Genomic DNA, 17,824 nt, shown 5'->3' on the forward strand with positions numbered 1-17,824 from the left:
ATGCCCCCAGGACCACCGCTGACCCTAACCACGCCCCAGGACCACCACGCCCCAGGACCACTGCTGACCCTAACCATGCCCCCAGGACCTCCGCTGACCCTAACCATGCCCCCAGGACCACTGCTGACCCTAACCACGCCCCCAGGACCATCGCTGACCCTAGCCACGCCCCCAGGACCACTGCTGACCCTAACCACGCCCCCAGGACCATTGCTGACCCTAACCACGCCCCCAGGACCTCCGCTGACCCTAACCACGCCCCCAGGACCACTGCTGACCCTAACCACGCCCCCAGGACCATTGCTGACCCTAGCCACGCCCCCAGGACCACTGCTGACCCTAGCCACGCCCCCAGGACCACCACTGACCCTAACCACACCCCCAAGGCCCAGCCCCTAAAGCAGTCAGTAAACTCCCACCTGCTCAAAACCTCACAAAGGAGACTCAGCTGCCACACGGGGACACAGCCACATCCAGAGGCGAGGCCGGGAGAGGGTGCTGTTCTAGAATCATCACTGAGCAGGACCAAGCCGGCCCTGTCCGGGGATGCGGAAGAGCCCGGAGGGGGCTGGGCCAGTGGCAGCTCCACGCCGTCCACAGCCCGGGGGAGGGGGCACGGCAGGTGCCCATGGGGAGGTTTGCTGGGCAGAGAGCCAAGACCAGGAGAACCTGGGTTAGTGGAGAGAGCTCAGTGGGGGAGGGGTGCACGTGGGGAAGAATGAGAACTGCTGAGGGCCAGCAGGCACCTGGGAGGAGGTGGAGCCGAGGAGAGGCTGGGGGCCCTGGGAAGCTGGGGACGGGAGGCATGGGAAGTCCAGGAGATGGACGGAGCTCGGTGGCTGTGCTGGAGGCGGACCGCGCTCATCGACACGGATGGGGTCAATCCCGCGTGGGAGAAGAGGCCAGAGTCCAGGCAGGGAGGAGCTGCCAGACCTCTGCGGGGCTGGAGACGGACAGCCGAATGAATTACCAGGGACCCCCACTGTCTCCATGACGTGGAAGGTGGGGTCCCCGCTGAACGGCGGGGCTGCAGGCTGAGGGAGAGGGAGGGGCTGAGGCCCTGCGCACCATGGAGGAAGCTGAGAACGCGATGCGCGAAGCCCGAGTCACAACCACAGGCATTATGGCAAGTGACACCCGCGAGGGTTACAGTGGAAACCAGGGGCCAGCGCCGTGGCGCAGGGGCAAAGCCACTACTGGGGAGGTGGCCATTCCATAAGGGCTCTGGTTCACATCCTGGCTGACCCATGTCCGATCCAGTGCCCTTCTAATGGCCTGGGAAGATCTCCCTTCTGTCTGCGCACGTGTGTGTGTGTGTGTGTATAACTCTTTCAAATAAGTTATATATATATATATATATATATATATTTAAGAAATGAAATGGAAGTCTGCTTGCAACGCCAGCATCCCACATGGGTGCCATTTGGAGTCCTGGCTGCTCCCAAGGAAAGCAGCAGGAGGTGGCCCACGGGCTTGGGCCCCTGCCACCCATGTGAGTCTGGGGTGGAGTCCGGGGCAGTGAACCAGCAGATGAAAGATCTGTCTCCCTGTAACTCTGCCTTTTGGAGAGAGAGAGAGAGAGAGACAGAAAATTTCCACCGCACCCATCAGTGGGAAAGCAAGGGGGCTCTGGCTCTGCTTAGCCATCTTGGAGAAAAGCAAAGGCCTGGCCCACGCTGACCCCGAGTGACCCCTTCCTGGCCACAGGTGCAGGCCCCAGGTAGCTTTGCGGGAAAGCCCTCCCTTGGGGCAAAAACCTGTTGTGCACCCAGAGGGGAGCAGAAAGCAGAGGGGCCGGCGGCCCTCCGAAGGTCGGGGGTATCTCACGGCTTCTTCGAGTCTAGATCCTGGACACTGCCCTTGGCGGGCCACCCCATCAGCTCCCGCGTACGGGGGCTCTGCTCACGGCCGGAGCGCAGCCCTCCCTGCCCGCTGGACCCCACGGGAGGTCTCTCCGCAGCTGAGGGCTCCGGCATGGCCTGCTCTGTAACAGAGGCAATGAGGTTTGGGGGCCTGACCGCCCCGCGTGGTCACCAAAGCGGAGGATGACAGCCGCAGCTGGGGACGCGCCCGCCCGAGGCGCCAGTGCCAGGCGCTAGAGACTTTCCGAGGGGAGGGGAGCAGGGCAGGGCGCTTCCCGGCTGCCGCCCACCTGCCCCGGGCGTCCAGAACCCTGGAGCCGGTCCCGTAGCGCGCAGTGCGCAGCCAACGCGGCAGGTGGCGGCGTCTCCCCGCGTCCCGCCCGCTGCCCGGCCCGCAAGTCCCCGCCCTGAACCTTACGGGGAAGGCGCGCGGCTCGCCCCTGGCTGGCGGGCGGCGCTGGTCCGAGCGCCGGCGGGAGCGTGGCCGCCGTCGAGGTGCCCAGGGCACGGGACAGCGCCGGGGGCGCGCGCCGTTCCCCAACCCCGCAGCCCAGCGCCCCGGAGCGCGGCGACGTCCGGCGAGCGGCGGGGGCGGCTGGGCGGCCCCGGCAAAGCCGCTCCCGGCCCGCCCCACCCGGGCCTCTTCTCTCGTCCCGGCCAGGCGGCGGACGGGCGCCCGCGGGCCGGGGCTACATGGAGCCCCCGCGCGGCCGTCTCCGCTGGCTGCTGCTGCTCTGGGCGGCCGGCTCGGGGCTCCTCGTCGTCCTGTACTCGGCGCTGGAGCCGCACCCCAGCCCCGGAGCCCAAGCCAGGTAGGGGCTGCGGCGGGCACCTTGCGCCGTGGGGACCCGCCCTGCGCCCGGCGAGCCGCTCATTGTTCCCCGGGTCTGAGCAGATGCGCCTTTTGCTGTCGGAGTCTGGCCCGGCCACCTGAGTCTGATCGAGACGGTTCCTGGGTTCTTGCACTGTTCCTCAACCCCACCCCACCCCACCCCCGCGCGGGCGCCTTCGGGAAGTCGCACTTTTTCAGACTCTTAAGTTTTGGGCAAGGACCCAGGCGCCCGGGTTTCCAACGGGGCGGTGGCCAGGCTACCTCCTCCCTGGCCTCCGAGTGATCGGCTGTGGGATCCGAGGGGCACGGGAGCCGGATCTGGGTCCCGGCCCCCCGCCCCCCACCCAGTCTGCGCCCCTGCGCGGCGCTTCCTCCGGCTGGCCCGGGGCACCCTCCTTTCTTTGTGCGCAACAGGGGGAAACCTGAGAGCCTGCCTTTGGCGAGGGGTGGCTCCCCGCGACTTAGCTGCACTTGGGGATGCAGATCACCAGGCCCTTCCATGCCGGGTTCCCCACCTGTGCCCCCACTGCGCACTCCCCAGAACGCTCTGAAAACCAAGCTGGCATCCGCTGGCTGAAGACCAGGTGGAATCAGGGCACAGAGCTGGCCAGCAGGGGCCCGGCGCCAGGGAGCCTGGGAGTGCGTCCCCACGGAGGGACCTGGTGTGACACCCGAAGCTGGCATAATAAAGAGGCCTGGGAGAGGGGACGGCATTGAGAAAGGGGGAGGGGCGCTCCCTGTCAACTTTATGTAAAGATGCTTACACAAACTTAAAGTACACATCCTTTAAACGTCCCTCATACCCTTCAGGGGGCTTGCTCTATGCCTATTGTATCTCAACAGAGGTGTTTCTTTCTTGTTTTTTTCTTTAATATAAATCTTTCACCTTTTTCAAATCTGACTCAGAAATCATATTTGTGCTGCAGCTTGGAGCCCAGGGGGCACGTGGCAGCAGGGCCCACCTGCAGGGGTCTGGTGTGAGCAGGGGGCGGGGTGGGGGTGTTTAGTCCTGGAGAGAAGTGGGAGGGGCCTGGAGCCTGCAGGTGCAGGCTGTGTGACCCCCCCCCCACCCTCCAGGGACTTGTGCAGGGGGGTGGGGCCTGAGGAGTGGGCCGTTACTGCAGGTTGTGGTGGAACCCACTCGCAGAAGAACCTGGATGAGTGGTCCCCACACCTGTAGACCCGCAAAGACACGATCCATTTTCCTCTGAACCAGGGGGAGGCCTGAGGATCCGCATAGCACAGACCCAGCAGGACTTTTGTAAGGACATTTTAGGACAGGCCTCACTGGGACTCTGAGCTGAGTAGGTTTAGTTCTATGAAAAATGCAGCCCTTTGTCCTGTTTTCTCCCGGGCTGGTCCAACTTCCCGGAGTCCCTCCCCCCCCCCCGCCCCAGGTGCCCTGGCAGGTAACTGGAAACACCTGGGTTCCTGAGAGGGCGGGCTGGGACAAAGCCGGCCACACCTGCAGGCTCCCAGGCCACAGCTCCGTGCGGGAGAATCCGTGCGGGATTAACTGAACGGGGGTGGGGGTGGGGGGCAACAACTGGCCTGCAGCGACCCCCTCATGTCTGCCCCTTGACTCACCTGGTGGGGGAGGTGGGACCCACATGTGAGCCTGTGGGTGGGCGCGTGGGTGTTGTCCCGGGGGCCTGGCCCCGTGCATCCTCAAGGGAGGGACTGCAGGATTCTGGGGGGGGGGGGGGGAGAGGGGCGGAAAGGGTCATCCAGGCTGCTCCCATGGGCTTCTCAGGAAACAAAGGGGGGCAGATCCAGGCTCCCTGCCCCCTCCCCCCCACCTCCCCATGTCAGAGCCTAGAAGACAGCGGGGGAGGCCTGCCTGTCTCTGCCAACCTGCCGGTCCCGAGCCCTCCTGCCCCCTGGTGGCTGCCCAGGTGAGGACGGGGTCTGGGAGCAGCCTGGCCATTCTTTGGATGGGCTGGGTCCCCGTTCCTTCCTTCCTGTTTCCCCCCACACACCTGGGAATTGTGAGGAGTGGGCAGTGACGTCAGCCCTCTCCCTGCTTCCCCACGCACCACCACCACCCGCCACAGCTAACATCTAGGGGGCAGGGCAGACTCCGTGGACCTTCCTCGGCCACCCTCCCGGTTGTCCCAAGCAGAAAGGTTGTCTAAGCAGCCCAGCGCTGGCAGGTGGCAGAGCCACACCCCTGACCAGGAGCAGCCCCGCAAAGGGGGAGGGGGAGGGGTCGTCTAAGACCTGGCACCCAGCTCTGGGGCTTGGCCGGAGGCCCCTCACATGGCCGAATTCCGGGGGGCTGGCTGCCCTTCCTGTGGTAGGCTTCCCTATCCCCCAGCCACTGTCTGGGAGACCCCCTCTTTCTGCCTCTCGCTGAGGGCTGACTTCTCCTGCGTTTCTGGGGCTGGTAGAGCGACTGTCTTGTGTGTGTCTAGAAATACATGGGCTGCGGCCGGTGCCACGGCTCACTAGGCTAATCCTCCACCTTGCGGTGGCAGCACACCGGGTTCTAGTCCCGGTCAGGGCGCCGGATTCTGTCCCGGTTGCCCCTCTTCCAGGCCAGCTCTCTGCTGTGGCCTGGGAGGGCAGTGGAGGATGGTCCGAGTGCTTGGGCCCTGCACCCGTATGGGAGACCAGGAGGAAGCACTTGGCTCCTGGCTTCAGATTGGCACATCTGTAGCGGCCATTTGGGGGGTGAACCAACGGAAGGAAGACCTTTCTCTCTGTCTCTCTCTCACTGTCTAACTCTGCCTGTAAAAAAAAAAAAAAAAAAAGGAAGACATGGGCTACAATCAGAGCCTGGAGGTAGAACGATCCAAAGAACAGAAACCCTTTGGGTCCCAAATGGTTTCTGTCCACCCCAGGGCTGGCTGCGGGGGTCCAGGGGTCCCCCAATTCACTTCTACCTCCTCCCACAGGAACACCACGCTATCCCGGGGGAGCTTTCGACTCAACACCCTGAACTTTGGGACCAGAAAGGTACGTGGCTGGCCGCTCTGTGGCAGTGCTTAAGGGAGAGGGGAGGAGGGCAAACAAGAACATTCCCGGGAGATTCCCAGACACACACACACACACACACACACACACACCCCATGCTCAGGGCTGGGCAGCTGTGGGCTCGGGGCTCCACGGCCGACTGCCAGGCCCTCCTGAAACCCGGCAGCAGACAAGGATGAACAAGATTTTACCTTTAAAATTTAGTCCCCTGAATTTTACACCATACTCCCCAAGGCTTCTTGTTACTATAAAGCCACATTTCCACTGCTCACCGAGGAGTGAGCTCCCAGCCCTGGGAGGATGTGGCGCAGTTTCCAGAGCCTTTGAGGGTGTTCTGGGCCCTGCTCCGTAGCCTTGAACAACAGCCGGCCTTGACCTGGGGGTGGGGGGCTTTTTATTTCAAAAACAAATTCACATTGTCTTTTATCTATTTGTTTATTTTTCTTAAATTTCTTTTATTTATTTATTTGCAAGGCTGGATGACAGAGAGGGAGGGAGGGAGGGAGGGAGAGAGAGAGAGAGAGAGAGAGAGAGAGAGATTGATTTTCTATCTGCTGGTTCATTCCCCAAATGGCTGCAACAGCAAGGGGTGGCTCAAGCTGAAGCCAGGAGCCCAGAACATCATCTGGGTCTCCCACGTGGGTGCAGGGCCCAAGCACTGGGCATCTTCCACTGCCTTCCCAGGCCACAGCAGGGGGCTGGATCAGAAGCGGAGCAGCCAGGGTCTGACCCAGAGCTCTGCTTTGGGATGCCCATGGTTGGACCTGCTGTGCCGTGACACCAAACCCAACCAACCCACAGCTCTCGAGCTGTATTCTGCCCTTGAAGCTCCCGGCAACCCCAGGAGGAGGCTTAGTTCTTATAGATGAACAGAGGCACAGAGAAGGCAGGCGCCACTCAGGATCACACAGAGGTCACATGGGTGCTGGGAGTGAGCCTCCCGCTGACCCTGACCTTGGCTCTGAGCCACTGTGCGCCCGCTGTCTGTGTCATGGTGGATTAGGGAGAGCTTGGAGGACAGGTGTTGCGGCACAGTGAGGAAAGCTGCCCAGGGGACGCCCACACCTGCATCAGAGTGCCTGGGACTGAGTCCTAGCTACCCTGCTCCCCGTCCAGCTTCTTGCCGATGTGCGCCCTGGGAGGCGGCAGAGGGTGGCCCAAGCGCCTGGGTTCCTGCCACCCACATGGGAGACCCAGGTGGAGCTCCCAGCTATTGCAGGCATCTGGGAAGTGAACCAGCAGAGGGAGGGTCCCTCTCTCTCTCCCTCCCTTTCTGTCAACTCTGCCTTTCAAGAAAATAAATCTTAAAAGGCAAATAAATGCATGCACACTTCAGTGCCCAAGAAAGGATCTGAGCCTCAGGGAGACTTTGCTGCTTGGGCGGTGTTGAGTGGATTTGTTCTGAGAGGAGGAGCGTGGTGGGGGCAAGAGGCACGGGGCCACCACACAGACCCCGGGAGCTGGGTGAAAGTGGGCCAGAGGCAGCAGCCTGCAGACTCGTTTATTTCAGTTGGTACAGCAGCTTATATAGCCAAGGCAGGCAAGGGGCAGTCTATGCCCTAACCAATCACAGCCTGTTGCCAGGCAGTTTCCGAAGCCATCCAATCACAGCCTGTTGCCAGGCAGGCTCTGTTGTCATGTGGTTTCCAAAGCCATCCAATCACAGCCTGTTGCCAGGCAGTTTCCGTTGCCAGCAGCCATCTTGGCATGGCCTTCTCATTACACCACAGGGAGACCTTCGTGATGGCCGAGCAGACAGCAGGTGGCCCTGGACAGGTGTGGGGGGCCATCTGGAGAACAGAGAGGCCTCGAGCGTCTCCTGAGTGCTTGGACCAGGTCATCCAAGTTTCCCAAAGTCCTTTCTCCCCAGCCAGGCTAAACATGGTGGCTTGAGGTGACTTCAGATATACTGCAAACAACAAGGCAAAACCAAAATCGGACAAAACGGGTGGGAATAGAATAAAAATAAAGATAGGGAAATAAGACAATGCTGGACCAGTGCATGAAAACGGTGCCACAGAGTGGAAGAGTCCTGCCCTGGAGCTGGCTGTGAGCTTCCCAGTGGCCGAGGCTAAAAAGGAAACTTTGCCACCACCTCCATGCAAAGAGCAAGGCAGGTGGCCAAGTCGAAGCGCGGTCTGCACAGAGGAGACTTGAAGGTTTTCCTCCCGGAGTTCCCTAGAGAGGCCCGGACAACCCCCCTGTGCCCAGCGCAACAGTGAGACCCTAGAGCCCAGTCTGCTGTAACGCCCACTTGGAACATGTCAGCTTGCCCGCAACATCGTACATGTGTCGCATTTGCTTCCAAGTGCTTTTGTCTGTGGGGACATAGGTGAGTGCGGAAAACTAAAGCCAGCCGAATGACCGCGCAGTAATTCACGAACAGCACGGCCGCCCGCACGCCTGCCGTCTCCAGCACATGTGGTCCAGACGTCCCCTTCACCGCGAGTGGCTGCTTCCAACGCCCACTTCCCAAGCGAGTCATTTCCAAGGTCAAGGCCAGGTCGGGGTAGTAGTCTGTTTCTTAGCCGTGAAACAGCGCCTCCGTGTTCCTCAAGTTCCTACCTCTGGTTTTATGCATAAGCACTGTGTATCTTTAGGAGGCAGAGAGATAGACAGAGCTTCCGTGTGTGGGCTTCGCTCCCCTGCACGTAGGTTTTGGGCGGGGGCTGAAGTGGGGAACAGGAGCTCGAGCCGGCTCTTCCACGTCGGAACCCCGTTCCTAGAGCCGGCACCGCTGCCTCCCGGCGTCTGCGTTCACAGGATGCTGGAGCTGGGCAGGGCCCCGGGGCGCTGGATTTGGGTTCTGGGCCAAGCCCCCGACCCCCACAATGCTCTCCGTGTTGTGGCTCCCGGCGCAGTCCCCCGCCCGCCCTGTGGCTGCGATTGAACAGTCTGGCATAGCGTGGCGAGTTTGAGGCACTCATGTTTCTCATTACGGCAGCCATGGCTGAGCAGCCGCTTCCTGCCTCGTCCTTTGATCAGGCTAACGGCTGAACAAAGAGCCCCATTCAAAGGGCCCGGGCCGGCTGTGCGAGAGCTGGCGTGGTTGGGGTGGCAGGCAGCGGGGGCCCGAGTGCAGAAATGCTGTGTTCACTTCCTGCGGCGGCCGGAGCCGTGACCGCAGACCGGGGGACTGAACGCAACTGAAATGGACGCTCCGTCGGCTCTGCGCCTTCCTCCCAGAAGCCACTGGGGAAGCCGGGTCCCCACCCCGCCTCCACCCGGGCCATGGCCTCTCTCCCGCCTCCGCCTCACTCGGGTCTCTGCTCCCTTAAAGGACACGAGTCCGTGGGGTTAGGCCCAGCCTCACCCGACGGGAGCTCACCTGCGCCTGCAGTGAGGCCACGTGCTAGGAGGACAGGATTGCGGGGGGACACTGTGCAGCCCACAGGAGCACCAGCCTTCCCACGCCTGCCCACACGCGGAGCCTGGCGAGCACTGCCGGGGCTGAGAAGGGCACCCAGGCCCACACGCCTCCAACCACAGGGCCCTTGCGGCCCAGGCCCCGGCACCAGACAACGGCCCTGGGGTTGGCGCAAGCGTGAGGCGGAGGAGGACTTGGCCAGAGCCATCAGGCTGTGGGCACGTGGCATGCAGGACAGGAAGGGCTGGACGCCCTGGGCTACATCTAGAAAGTTCTCAGACCCCCACCCCGGCCCAGGGTGCTGGACCACACCCCTCCACTCCTGCCCAGGGTGCTGGACCACACCCCTCCACTCCTGCCCAGGGTGCTGGACCACACACCCCCACTCCTGCCCAGGGTGCTGGACCACACCCCCCCACTCCTGCCCAGGGTGCTGGACCACACCCCCCCACTCCTGCCCAGGGTGCTGGACCACAGGCCAACTTGGTGTGCAGGCTGGGGGTGGGAAGGCAGCTCTTCCTCTCAACCCTGTGTGGAGTCGGTGTCCCCCCCCCCCCCCCCCCCGCAGTGCTCAGTCCTCTGCCGTCTTGCCCGCAGGGCCACGCCTGCCCACGCCCGCTTCGCCAGGCCATCCAGCAGCACCGGCACTTCCGCGGCCTCTTCAACCTCTCGGCCCCTGTGCTGCTGTGGGGGGGGCTCCTGGGCCCGGAGCTCTGGGACAGCCTGAGCCGGCACAAGGCCCCCTACGGCTGGCAGAACCTCTCTCGCCAAGGTCAGCCCCTCCCGCCTCCAAGGTCCCCTCTTCCTGTTCTGGGCTGGGCCAGGTCTCCTTCCAAGCACGAGCTAGAGGGGGGAGAGGGCGCGGCGGCTCTGGCCACCCTGGGGCTGCCCTGGCATGCAGACTCCAGCGTCCAGCAGTGGCCAGGACAGGGGCTCTGGCTGCGGCCGCACCTGGGCCCATAGCTGCTCCCACCCACCCCTTCCTGGAGTTCTTTCCTTTGGGGCAAATCATTCAGGTTCCTAAGGCCAAGACCCCTCCCCGTTGCCACCCCCATTTCCTCCTGCGCTCTGTGCTGCTTGCGAGGGGCCGGGTCAGACCTCAGGTGAGGCGGGACACCAGCCCAGTCTCCGGAACACCCTGTGTGTGGCACCGGCGGACAGGGCACTCCTCATGCCCCCCCCCCCCGCCTGCTCCCCTCCCCCACAGCCATCACCTCCACCCTGAACCTCCTGAACAGCTCGGAGAGCGCAGAGCTGTTTGCTGCCCCTGGGGACCTGCCACGCCCCTGTATCCGGTGTGCCGTGGTGGGTAACGGAGGCATCCTGAACGGGTCTCGCCAGGGTCGCAACATCGACGCCCACAACTTTGTGTTCAGGTGCGTGGGGCGGGGCGGGGTGGGGCGAGGTGGGAGGGAGCCCTGGCAGAGAGAGCCCTGGGGGTGTCTGTGTGGGGACCGTGGGGCCCAGGCAGCACCGGCTGCAGATGCAACGGGCACCAAGGGACCCAGGCCCTGAGGACGGAGCACAGGTGTTGCAGGCGAGCAGCCGTGGCCGAGCCGTTCCCAGAACGGCCCTCGAGGGCTGGGGATCGGGCAGGCAGCGGGGCACAGGCCCCGCCGCGGGCACAGGCGAGGCCGGGCTGCGGAGACGCGGGCGCCTCTCTCGGACGCAGGCTCAACGGTGCCGTGGTTGAAGGCTTTGAGCACGACGTGGGCGCCAAGACCTCCTTCTACGGCTTCACGGTGAACACCATGAAGAACTCGCTGTACACCTACTGGCGCCTGGGCTTCACCTCTGTGCCCCAAGGACAGGTGAGGCCTCCAGCCGGTGTCGGGCCCCCTCGGTGGGGCGGGCCCCGGGGCACACACGCCCCGGACCCAGGAGGAGGCTCTGGCCAGGGCCGCCCCACGGGCTCGGGTGGCCCAGGACTCCTCAGGGTGTGGGAGGCCAAAGGTTCCTGCTCACTGACCGCTCACGTGCCAGGCCCTGGAGTGGCACCGCGTCTACCCCCTTACAGCTTGGTGCCCTTTTGTTTTTTCAAGATTTATTTTATTTGAAAGTCAGAGAGAGAGAGAGAGATCTTCCACCCACTGGTCCACTCCCCAAATGGTCGTGACAGCCAGGACTGGGGTGGTCTGAACCAGGCTCCCACAACTCCATCTGGGTCTCCCACATGGGTGGCAGGGCCCAAGGTCCTGGGGCATCCTTCACTGCTTTCCCAGGCCCCATAAGCAGAGTTGGATCTGAAATGGAGCAACCGGGACTCAAACGGGTGCCCAAGTGGGAAGCCGGCTTAACCCACCGCGCCCTAGCACCGGCCCCTCCGTGCCCTTTCTTTCCCCAAGTCAGCGGCAAGGGGCAGGGCCAGGATCCAGTCGGGGCTGCCTCTCTCAGAGCCCACGTTCCCTGGGGCAATCGGCCGGCCGTGGCCAGTGCTGGGGGGGGGGGGGGAGCTACTCCCTGCCTCCTCTGTCCCCAGCTTGGTAGAGGGCAGGGCCAGGGCCAGGGCCGTCCTAGCAGACATCAGGTGGCAGCGCAGACACACCGAGAGGTTCAGGAAAGTGGCCACGGCCCCCACGCGAGAATCATCAAGGTCCACGCCCCTGTGACCACCGGGCTCCGTTTGCCTGCACTGCCCACCAAGGGAACAGTGGGTGGCTTCTTAGGGTGCCCCCGACAGCCCTGTTAGGAAGCCGGGCTTCCCGGGAGGAGACCGCCCCGGAGTCCTGTCTTCCAGCTCAGGGCTCTGCCAAAGCAACCCCAGTCGCCATAATCCCCCGGCTCCGTCATCAACTCTGAGTGCCACGTGCAGGGTGAGGAAGCACCGGGGGAGGGGGTTCCAGCGCTTCCTGACCCCGGGCACCCAGAGATGTCCTGGCCACAGGGTCGGCTCTCTGAGTCCTCACGGTTGAACCTCTCTTAGCCCCTGAGCGCGCGAAACAAGGCGGCTTGCTTTCTGGGGCGGCCACAGTACCCATCACGGCGTGCGGCTCAGAACGGGAAACTGCACACACAACACGTGTGTCGTCTCAGTCTCACTGGCCGAGCAATCTGGGAGCAGCTCAGCAGAGTGGTTTTGGCTCTGGGGCTCTCGGGCAGGGAGCTGCACCTGCAGGCCTGATGGCTTCCTGGCCACCGGCTCCTGGAGGGTCCCCAGGTGGTCCACGCTGCCACCTCCACTCCCGTTTATTAAAGAATTCCATGCAGTCGAGGCCCTCTTGGAGGAAAGCAGCAAAGGCTGTGGGCTTGTGCAGTGGCCCCAGCGCAGGACCTGAGACACGTTCGGGAGATGCCCCGGTGGGCGCGGGTGGCAGGACCGAGGGGGCGGGGGCGTCCACTCTGAGCAGGAGGGAGACACTGGCCCCAGCACAGGACCTGAGACACGTTCGGGAGATGCCCCGGTGGGTGCGGGTGGCAGGACCGAGGGGGCGGGGGCGTCCACTCTGAGCAGGAGGGAGACACTGGCCCCAGCACAGGACCTGAGACACGTTCAGGAGATGCCCTGGTGGGCGAGGGTGGCAGGACCGAGGGGGCGGGGGCGTCCACTCTGAGCAGGAGGGAGACACTGGCCCCAGCACAGGACCTGAGACACGTTCGGGAGATGCCCTGGTGGGCGCGGGTGGCAGGACCGAGGGGGCGGGGGCGTCCACTCTGAGCAGGAGGGAGACAGCGTGGCCTTGGCCCCTGGTGCTCTGTGTCCCTGTGTCCCCACAGGACCTGCGCTACATCTTCATCCCTTCAGACATCCGTGACTACCTGATGCTGAGATCGGCCATTCTAGGAGTGCCCGTCCCCGAGGGCCCCGATAAAGCAGACAGGTGAGCAGGCCCGCGTGCGGTGGGAGCAGTGGGAGGCGCAGGGGCACCAAAGCGCCCCCTCCCCGTCATGGAGCATCACTCAGCACTGCACGGGGTGGGGGCTCATGCTGTCTGCTAGCCCCTGGGGACCCTCCTGGTCCCACGAGGTGGGCTGCCAGTTTTCTGGAGGGGGTGAGTGGACCTGGCTCCCCTGTCACAGAGCCAGCTGCTCAGGGCTTGGCCCACTGCTCTGGGCAGAGCAAGGCCAGGCCCAAGACGCAGGCCCAGCGTCCTGGGAACAAAGGGCACCTTGTCTCCCTTGCCCTGCTGTCCTGGGCCGGGGGCGGCTGCCTGGCGTGGAGCCTCCTCCCTGCGGCTCTAGGACAATTCCTCAGGGGTTAAGTCACAAAGGCCAGGCCACCTCCCACCCCCGCCCCGTGGTGGCCCCTCCCCTCCCCCACCCAGTGATGACCCAACAATTGCTGCCCGGTGCGGTGCTGCTGTCACCGGGCTGGGCTTTGTGACAGGGGCGAGCCTGGGCTCCGGGGAGGCTTCCCGCAGCGCCCCGGGAGGGGTGGACAGACGCCTCCCCGACACCAATGAGCTCCCCCTCCCACACCCCCATTCCGTCCCCCACCCAATCCCCCTCCCAGTCCCGCTCCAACAACATCGTCGCCCCTCCCGCCCAGCAGCAATACGCCAGCTCGGGAGGCTCCGCCCCGTCCCCCTCCCCCACCCGGGGAGGGCCCTCGTCCCGGCCGCCCTCCCACCCGCCCACCCCCACCACCTCGCAGCCGTCGTCGCGGGCGTCCTCGCTGACGCCCAGCCCCCACACCCAGCATGTGCCCCGCGGCGGCGGCGGCGGCCAGCTGCCCACGCCGCCCCCGTCCAAGTCCCCCTCGCAGTCCGGCTTCAAGGCCCTGTCGCGGAACCCCTCGCTCACGCCCGCCGCGCCCTTCGTGCGCTCGCCCTCGCAGAGCCCGGCGCCCTCGGCCTCGTACATCGGGCCGGTGCGCGGCATCCCGTCCTACATCGCCCCCTACGTGCCCCGCTTCCTGAAGGAGCCGCCCTTCTTCGAGCCGCCCACCGCGCCCCTGCCCCTGAGCCGCTGCGCCCCCTGCGCCGTGCCCTGCGGCGCGCGGGAGCCGCCGCCGCCGCCGCCGCCGGACTCGCTCTACTTCCCGCTGCTGCCCCCGCCGCCGCACCACCCGCAGGCCACCTGCTCCTTCCGGACGCCGCCCGCCCTGTTCACGCCGCCCTCGTCCCTGTCCTACTGCCCGCCCGCCGAGGTGCTGCTGCACTGCCGGCCGCACGTGGTGCCGTCCGTGCTGCCCGCCACCTTCTACACGCCCTTCTCGCGCTACTACTCGCAGCCGCGCCCGCGCCGCGCCCTGCCGCGCCGGCGCCCCAGCCCCTTCCCCCTGCCCTCGCTGCCCAGCCTGCCCTTCGACAGCAGCGGGCGCTCTGTGCACTTCTATCGTGGCTCCTAGGCCCGACGCCTATTTCGGACCCCACGCCTCTGCCAGGAAGTTCAAGCTGCTCCACCCGGCTTTCATCAGCTACGTGACCAAGAGGTAGGGCCTGGGGCGGGGGTGGTCTCCGTCCTTCCCCGCCCACGTAGAGGTGCCAGGGGCCTGGGAGTCCCCGGAGTCCTCCCCTTCTTCCCCGCCCACGCCAAGGCACTGTGGGGCCGTCCCTGAGCCGGCTGGAGCAGGTGCGGGTGGAATGGGCCTGGGGTGTCCCCGGGGTCCTCCCGTCTTTCCCCCAGGCGCACAGCCGTCCCTGAGCGGGCTGGAGCAGGTGCGGGTGGAATGGGCCTGGGGGTCCCCGGGGTCCTCTCCTTCCTCCCTGCCCACGCCATAAGCCGGCTGGAGCAGGTAGGTGCACAGCTCACAGTGCGGAGGACCCGGCACCCCGTGGCGTTTCCTGCCTTGATGGAGGTGGTGTTACAGGGTCAGCGGCAAGTGCACAGGAACTCGGGACCCCCAGGGTGGTTTTTCACTAGGCACTGTTCACCTGGAGCAGGCCAGGAGCGGGGAGCATAGGTGTGGGGCAGGAGTAGGGCTGTTAGCAGCAGGGAGCTCATCCCGGGGAAACCTGGCCCGGCCGCCCAGGTGAGCCAGGGAGGAGCCGAGGGCTCAAACAGCCCCATCTCCCTCCCTGCTTTTCAGTTTTGTTTTTATTTATTTCAAAGGCAGAGTTAGAGAGGGAGAGATCTTCCCGCTGCTGGGTCACTCCCCAATGGCCACACCAGCGAGGGGCTGGGCCAGGCCGAAGCCGGGAGCTTCATCCAGGTCTCCCATGTGGACGCAGGGGCCCAAGAGCATCCTCCGCTGCCTTCCCAGGTGCCTGAGCAGGGAGCTGGATCAGAAGTGGAGCAGCTGGGCTTAAATCACTGCCCATACGGGATGCCAGCATTGCAGGCTGTGGCTTTACCCACTGGCCACAGCACCAGCCCAGGGTGTTTTATTTCAATTAAAGATGGATTTACTTAGCAGCCCACTGAGTTTTTTCCTCAGATACAGAACTGGTCAGGATAGAAAGGTCAGAGGTGGTTTGTTGTTTTTAAGATTTATGGGATGGGGGCCGGCGCCGCGGCTCACTAAGCTAATCCTCCGCCTAGCGGCGCCGGCACACTGGGTTCTGGTCCCGGTCGGGGCACCGGATTCTGTCCCGGTTGCCCCTCTTCCGGGCCAGCTCTCTGCTATGGCCAGGGAGTGCAGTGGAGGATGGCCCAGGTGCTTGGGCCCTGCACCCCTTGGGAGACCAGGAGAAGCACCTGGCTCCTGGTTTCGGATCAGCGCGGTGCGCCGGCCTTGGCAGCCATTGGAGGGTGAACCAACAGCAAAAGGAAGACCTTTCTGTCTCTCTCACTATCCACTCTGCCTGTCAAAAATAATAATAAAAAAAATTTATGGGATGGGGCAGGTGCTGTGGTATAGCAGGTAAAGCCAGTGCCTGCAGTGCCAGCATCGCATATGGGTGCTGTTCCACTTCCGATCCAGCTCTCTGCTGTGGCCTGGGAAAGCAGTGGAGGATGGCCCGAGTCCTTGGGCCCTGAACCTGTATGGGAGACCCGGAAGAAGCTCCTGGCTCCTGGCTTTGGATCAGCTCAGCTCGGGCTGTTGCAGCCATCTGGGGAGTGAACCAGCAGATGGAAGACTTCTCTCTCTGCCTTTCCAATAAATAAATCTTAAAAAAATGTATTTATCTTTCACCCATGGGCTCACTCCCCAAACGGCCACAGCAGCCGGGTCGAAGCCAGGAGCCAGGAGTGCCATCCTGGTCTCCCACGTGGGTGCAGGGGCCACCCGCTGCGGCGGCTTCCCTGCTGTGCCACAACGCAGGCCCCGGGCTGCAGTCCATCAGCTGTCCAGCGAGTCTGGATGGTGGTGGTAGCGCAGGTACCACCGTCACACTAGCACGTGAGACCCACACGTCTCGGGTTTTAATGTCTTTTTGCTTCCAGGTTTTTGAAATCAAAGTTGATTAACACGAATTTTGGAGACCTATATATGCCGAGTACCGGGGCCCTCATGCTGCTGACAGCTCTGCACACCTGTGACCAGGTAAGAGGGCCTCGGCCTCAGGAGCCTGTGGCAGCAGGGCCAGGTGTGACCCCCAGGACCACCCCAGGGCTGGCTTCCTTTGCTTTCCTCCCCCCGGGGGGGGGGCAGCCCCTCTGTGGCAGTCAAGGTGAAGTCCTCAGAGGAGCACGGTAACAACACTCTTCTATGGGCACACCTTGGAGCTGGCATGGGGCAGCACGTTTAGCCTTACACACACACACACACACACAGAGATGGCAGGGCGAGGCGGCCCTTGTGAGGAGCCTGGGGGACAGACTGAGTGGCAGTTCTCAAGGCCCGGCCCTTGACCCAGCTGAAGGCAGGCGCCACTCTGGCCCCACGCCTGCTCCTGACTTGAAGCCAGGCCCTCCCAGCTCTGCCGCGGGAGGCATCTCACAGCCTCTACAAGCCGGTCTCCCCACTGGCTGCAAAGGCAGGGAAGCACTGCTCACTCACTCCACCGGAGGGCGGTGGGGGCCACGCCTTTCTGAGCCGCCTCCCAGCAGCTCCGCACTGACCCAGCACTGGCTCCCCACGCCCAGGTCAGTGCCTACGGCTTCATCACGAGCGACTACTGGAAGTACTCCGACCACTATTTTGACCGGGAAAAGCAGCCACTGGTGTTCTACATAAACCACGACCTGCCCCTGGAAGCCACGCTGTGGAGGGACCTGCATAAGGCCGGCATCCTCTGGCTGTACCAGCGCTGAGCCCGAGCACTGAGCCCCGCAGAGCCCTGGCTTTGGCCCCCCACGAGCCCCAAAGCCCCTTTTCTCGGAACCTCCACCCCCTTGACCCTCTCCCTCCCAAGGGAAGGCACTGAGGTGGCCTTGCACCCAGACACCTGCTCCGTGCAGAACCCCTGACCTGGTCCCCAGCTCACCCAAGGGAAGATGGACCGCCCCGCTGAGCTCTCCCTCACCAGCAAGGGGCAGGTGTGTCTCAGGGCGGCACCGGTCCAGGTGACTCCAGGCCTCAGTGGTGACCGGGCCTGTGGTTCAGTGACGCAGCACACCCCACCGCCCAGACACCAAGGCGACTCAGCAGCTTTGAGGACACCTCTCAAGAACCCGAGATGGAGACGGACTTCCACCCGACAAAATGGGCAGAGGCCACGCCTAACTTGAGTAATAAACGATGGATGGTGGTTGTCTGTGTGCCGCTGAGTGCGGGGTGCCCACAGGCAGGTGGGGGGCGGTGCTGCCCCGACAGGAAGTCCCACTAGACAACGCCCTGCCTCCAACAGGCGGCCATTACCCCACGAGGAGTTCAGATAAACTTGAACTTGGCTGGTAGGCAGTGTCCTCACAGGTCTGTATCACAAGTGGTTTAGGGGCCCCTCCACCTGCAGCACCAGCATCCCATGTGGGCACCGGATCGAATCCCGGCTGCTCCATTTCCGATCCAGCTCTCTGCTATGG

At 64.0% G+C, this 17,824-nt stretch overlaps 3 protein-coding genes across 4 annotated transcripts; all 3 read left to right on the top strand.

The window, feature by feature from the left end:
• Positions 1-399, top strand: LOC138846131 (uncharacterized). The gene has a single exon (XM_070060893.1). The coding sequence runs from the start codon at positions 1-3 to the stop codon at positions 397-399; it is 399 nt and encodes a 132-aa protein (XP_069916994.1).
• Positions 400-1,368: 969 nt separating this feature from the next.
• On the top strand, positions 1,369-17,550 carry ST6GALNAC2 (ST6 N-acetylgalactosaminide alpha-2,6-sialyltransferase 2). 2 transcript variants are annotated; one of them, XM_070060255.1, is made up of 9 exons: positions 1,369-1,492; positions 5,592-5,652; positions 9,635-9,809; positions 10,245-10,413; positions 10,710-10,848; positions 12,752-12,855; positions 14,325-14,408; positions 16,304-16,403; positions 16,946-17,550. In XM_070060255.1, exons 1-9 carry the CDS (start codon positions 1,413-1,415, stop codon positions 17,111-17,113), a joined length of 1,080 nt encoding a protein of 359 aa, XP_069916356.1. In that variant the 5' UTR covers positions 1,369-1,412; the 3' UTR covers positions 17,114-17,550. The 2 variants fall into 2 exon arrangements, with proteins under 2 accessions (XP_069916356.1, XP_008249121.3); XM_008250899.4 differs by lacking the exon at positions 1,369-1,492 and adding an exon at positions 2,166-2,674.
• On the top strand, positions 12,872-17,550 carry LOC127488557 (testis-specific serine/proline-rich protein). Its single transcript, XM_070060256.1, has 3 exons — positions 12,872-14,408; positions 16,304-16,403; positions 16,946-17,550. The coding sequence occupies exon 1, from the start codon at positions 13,434-13,436 to the stop codon at positions 14,322-14,324; it is 891 nt and encodes a 296-aa protein (XP_069916357.1). The 5' UTR covers positions 12,872-13,433; the 3' UTR covers positions 14,325-14,408; positions 16,304-16,403; positions 16,946-17,550.
• Positions 17,551-17,824: the final 274 nt, after the last annotated feature.

This window comes from Oryctolagus cuniculus, chromosome 17 (assembly GCF_964237555.1).
Source record: "Oryctolagus cuniculus chromosome 17, mOryCun1.1, whole genome shotgun sequence".
In the NCBI taxonomy this organism is placed as follows: Eukaryota; Metazoa; Chordata; class Mammalia; order Lagomorpha; family Leporidae; genus Oryctolagus; species Oryctolagus cuniculus.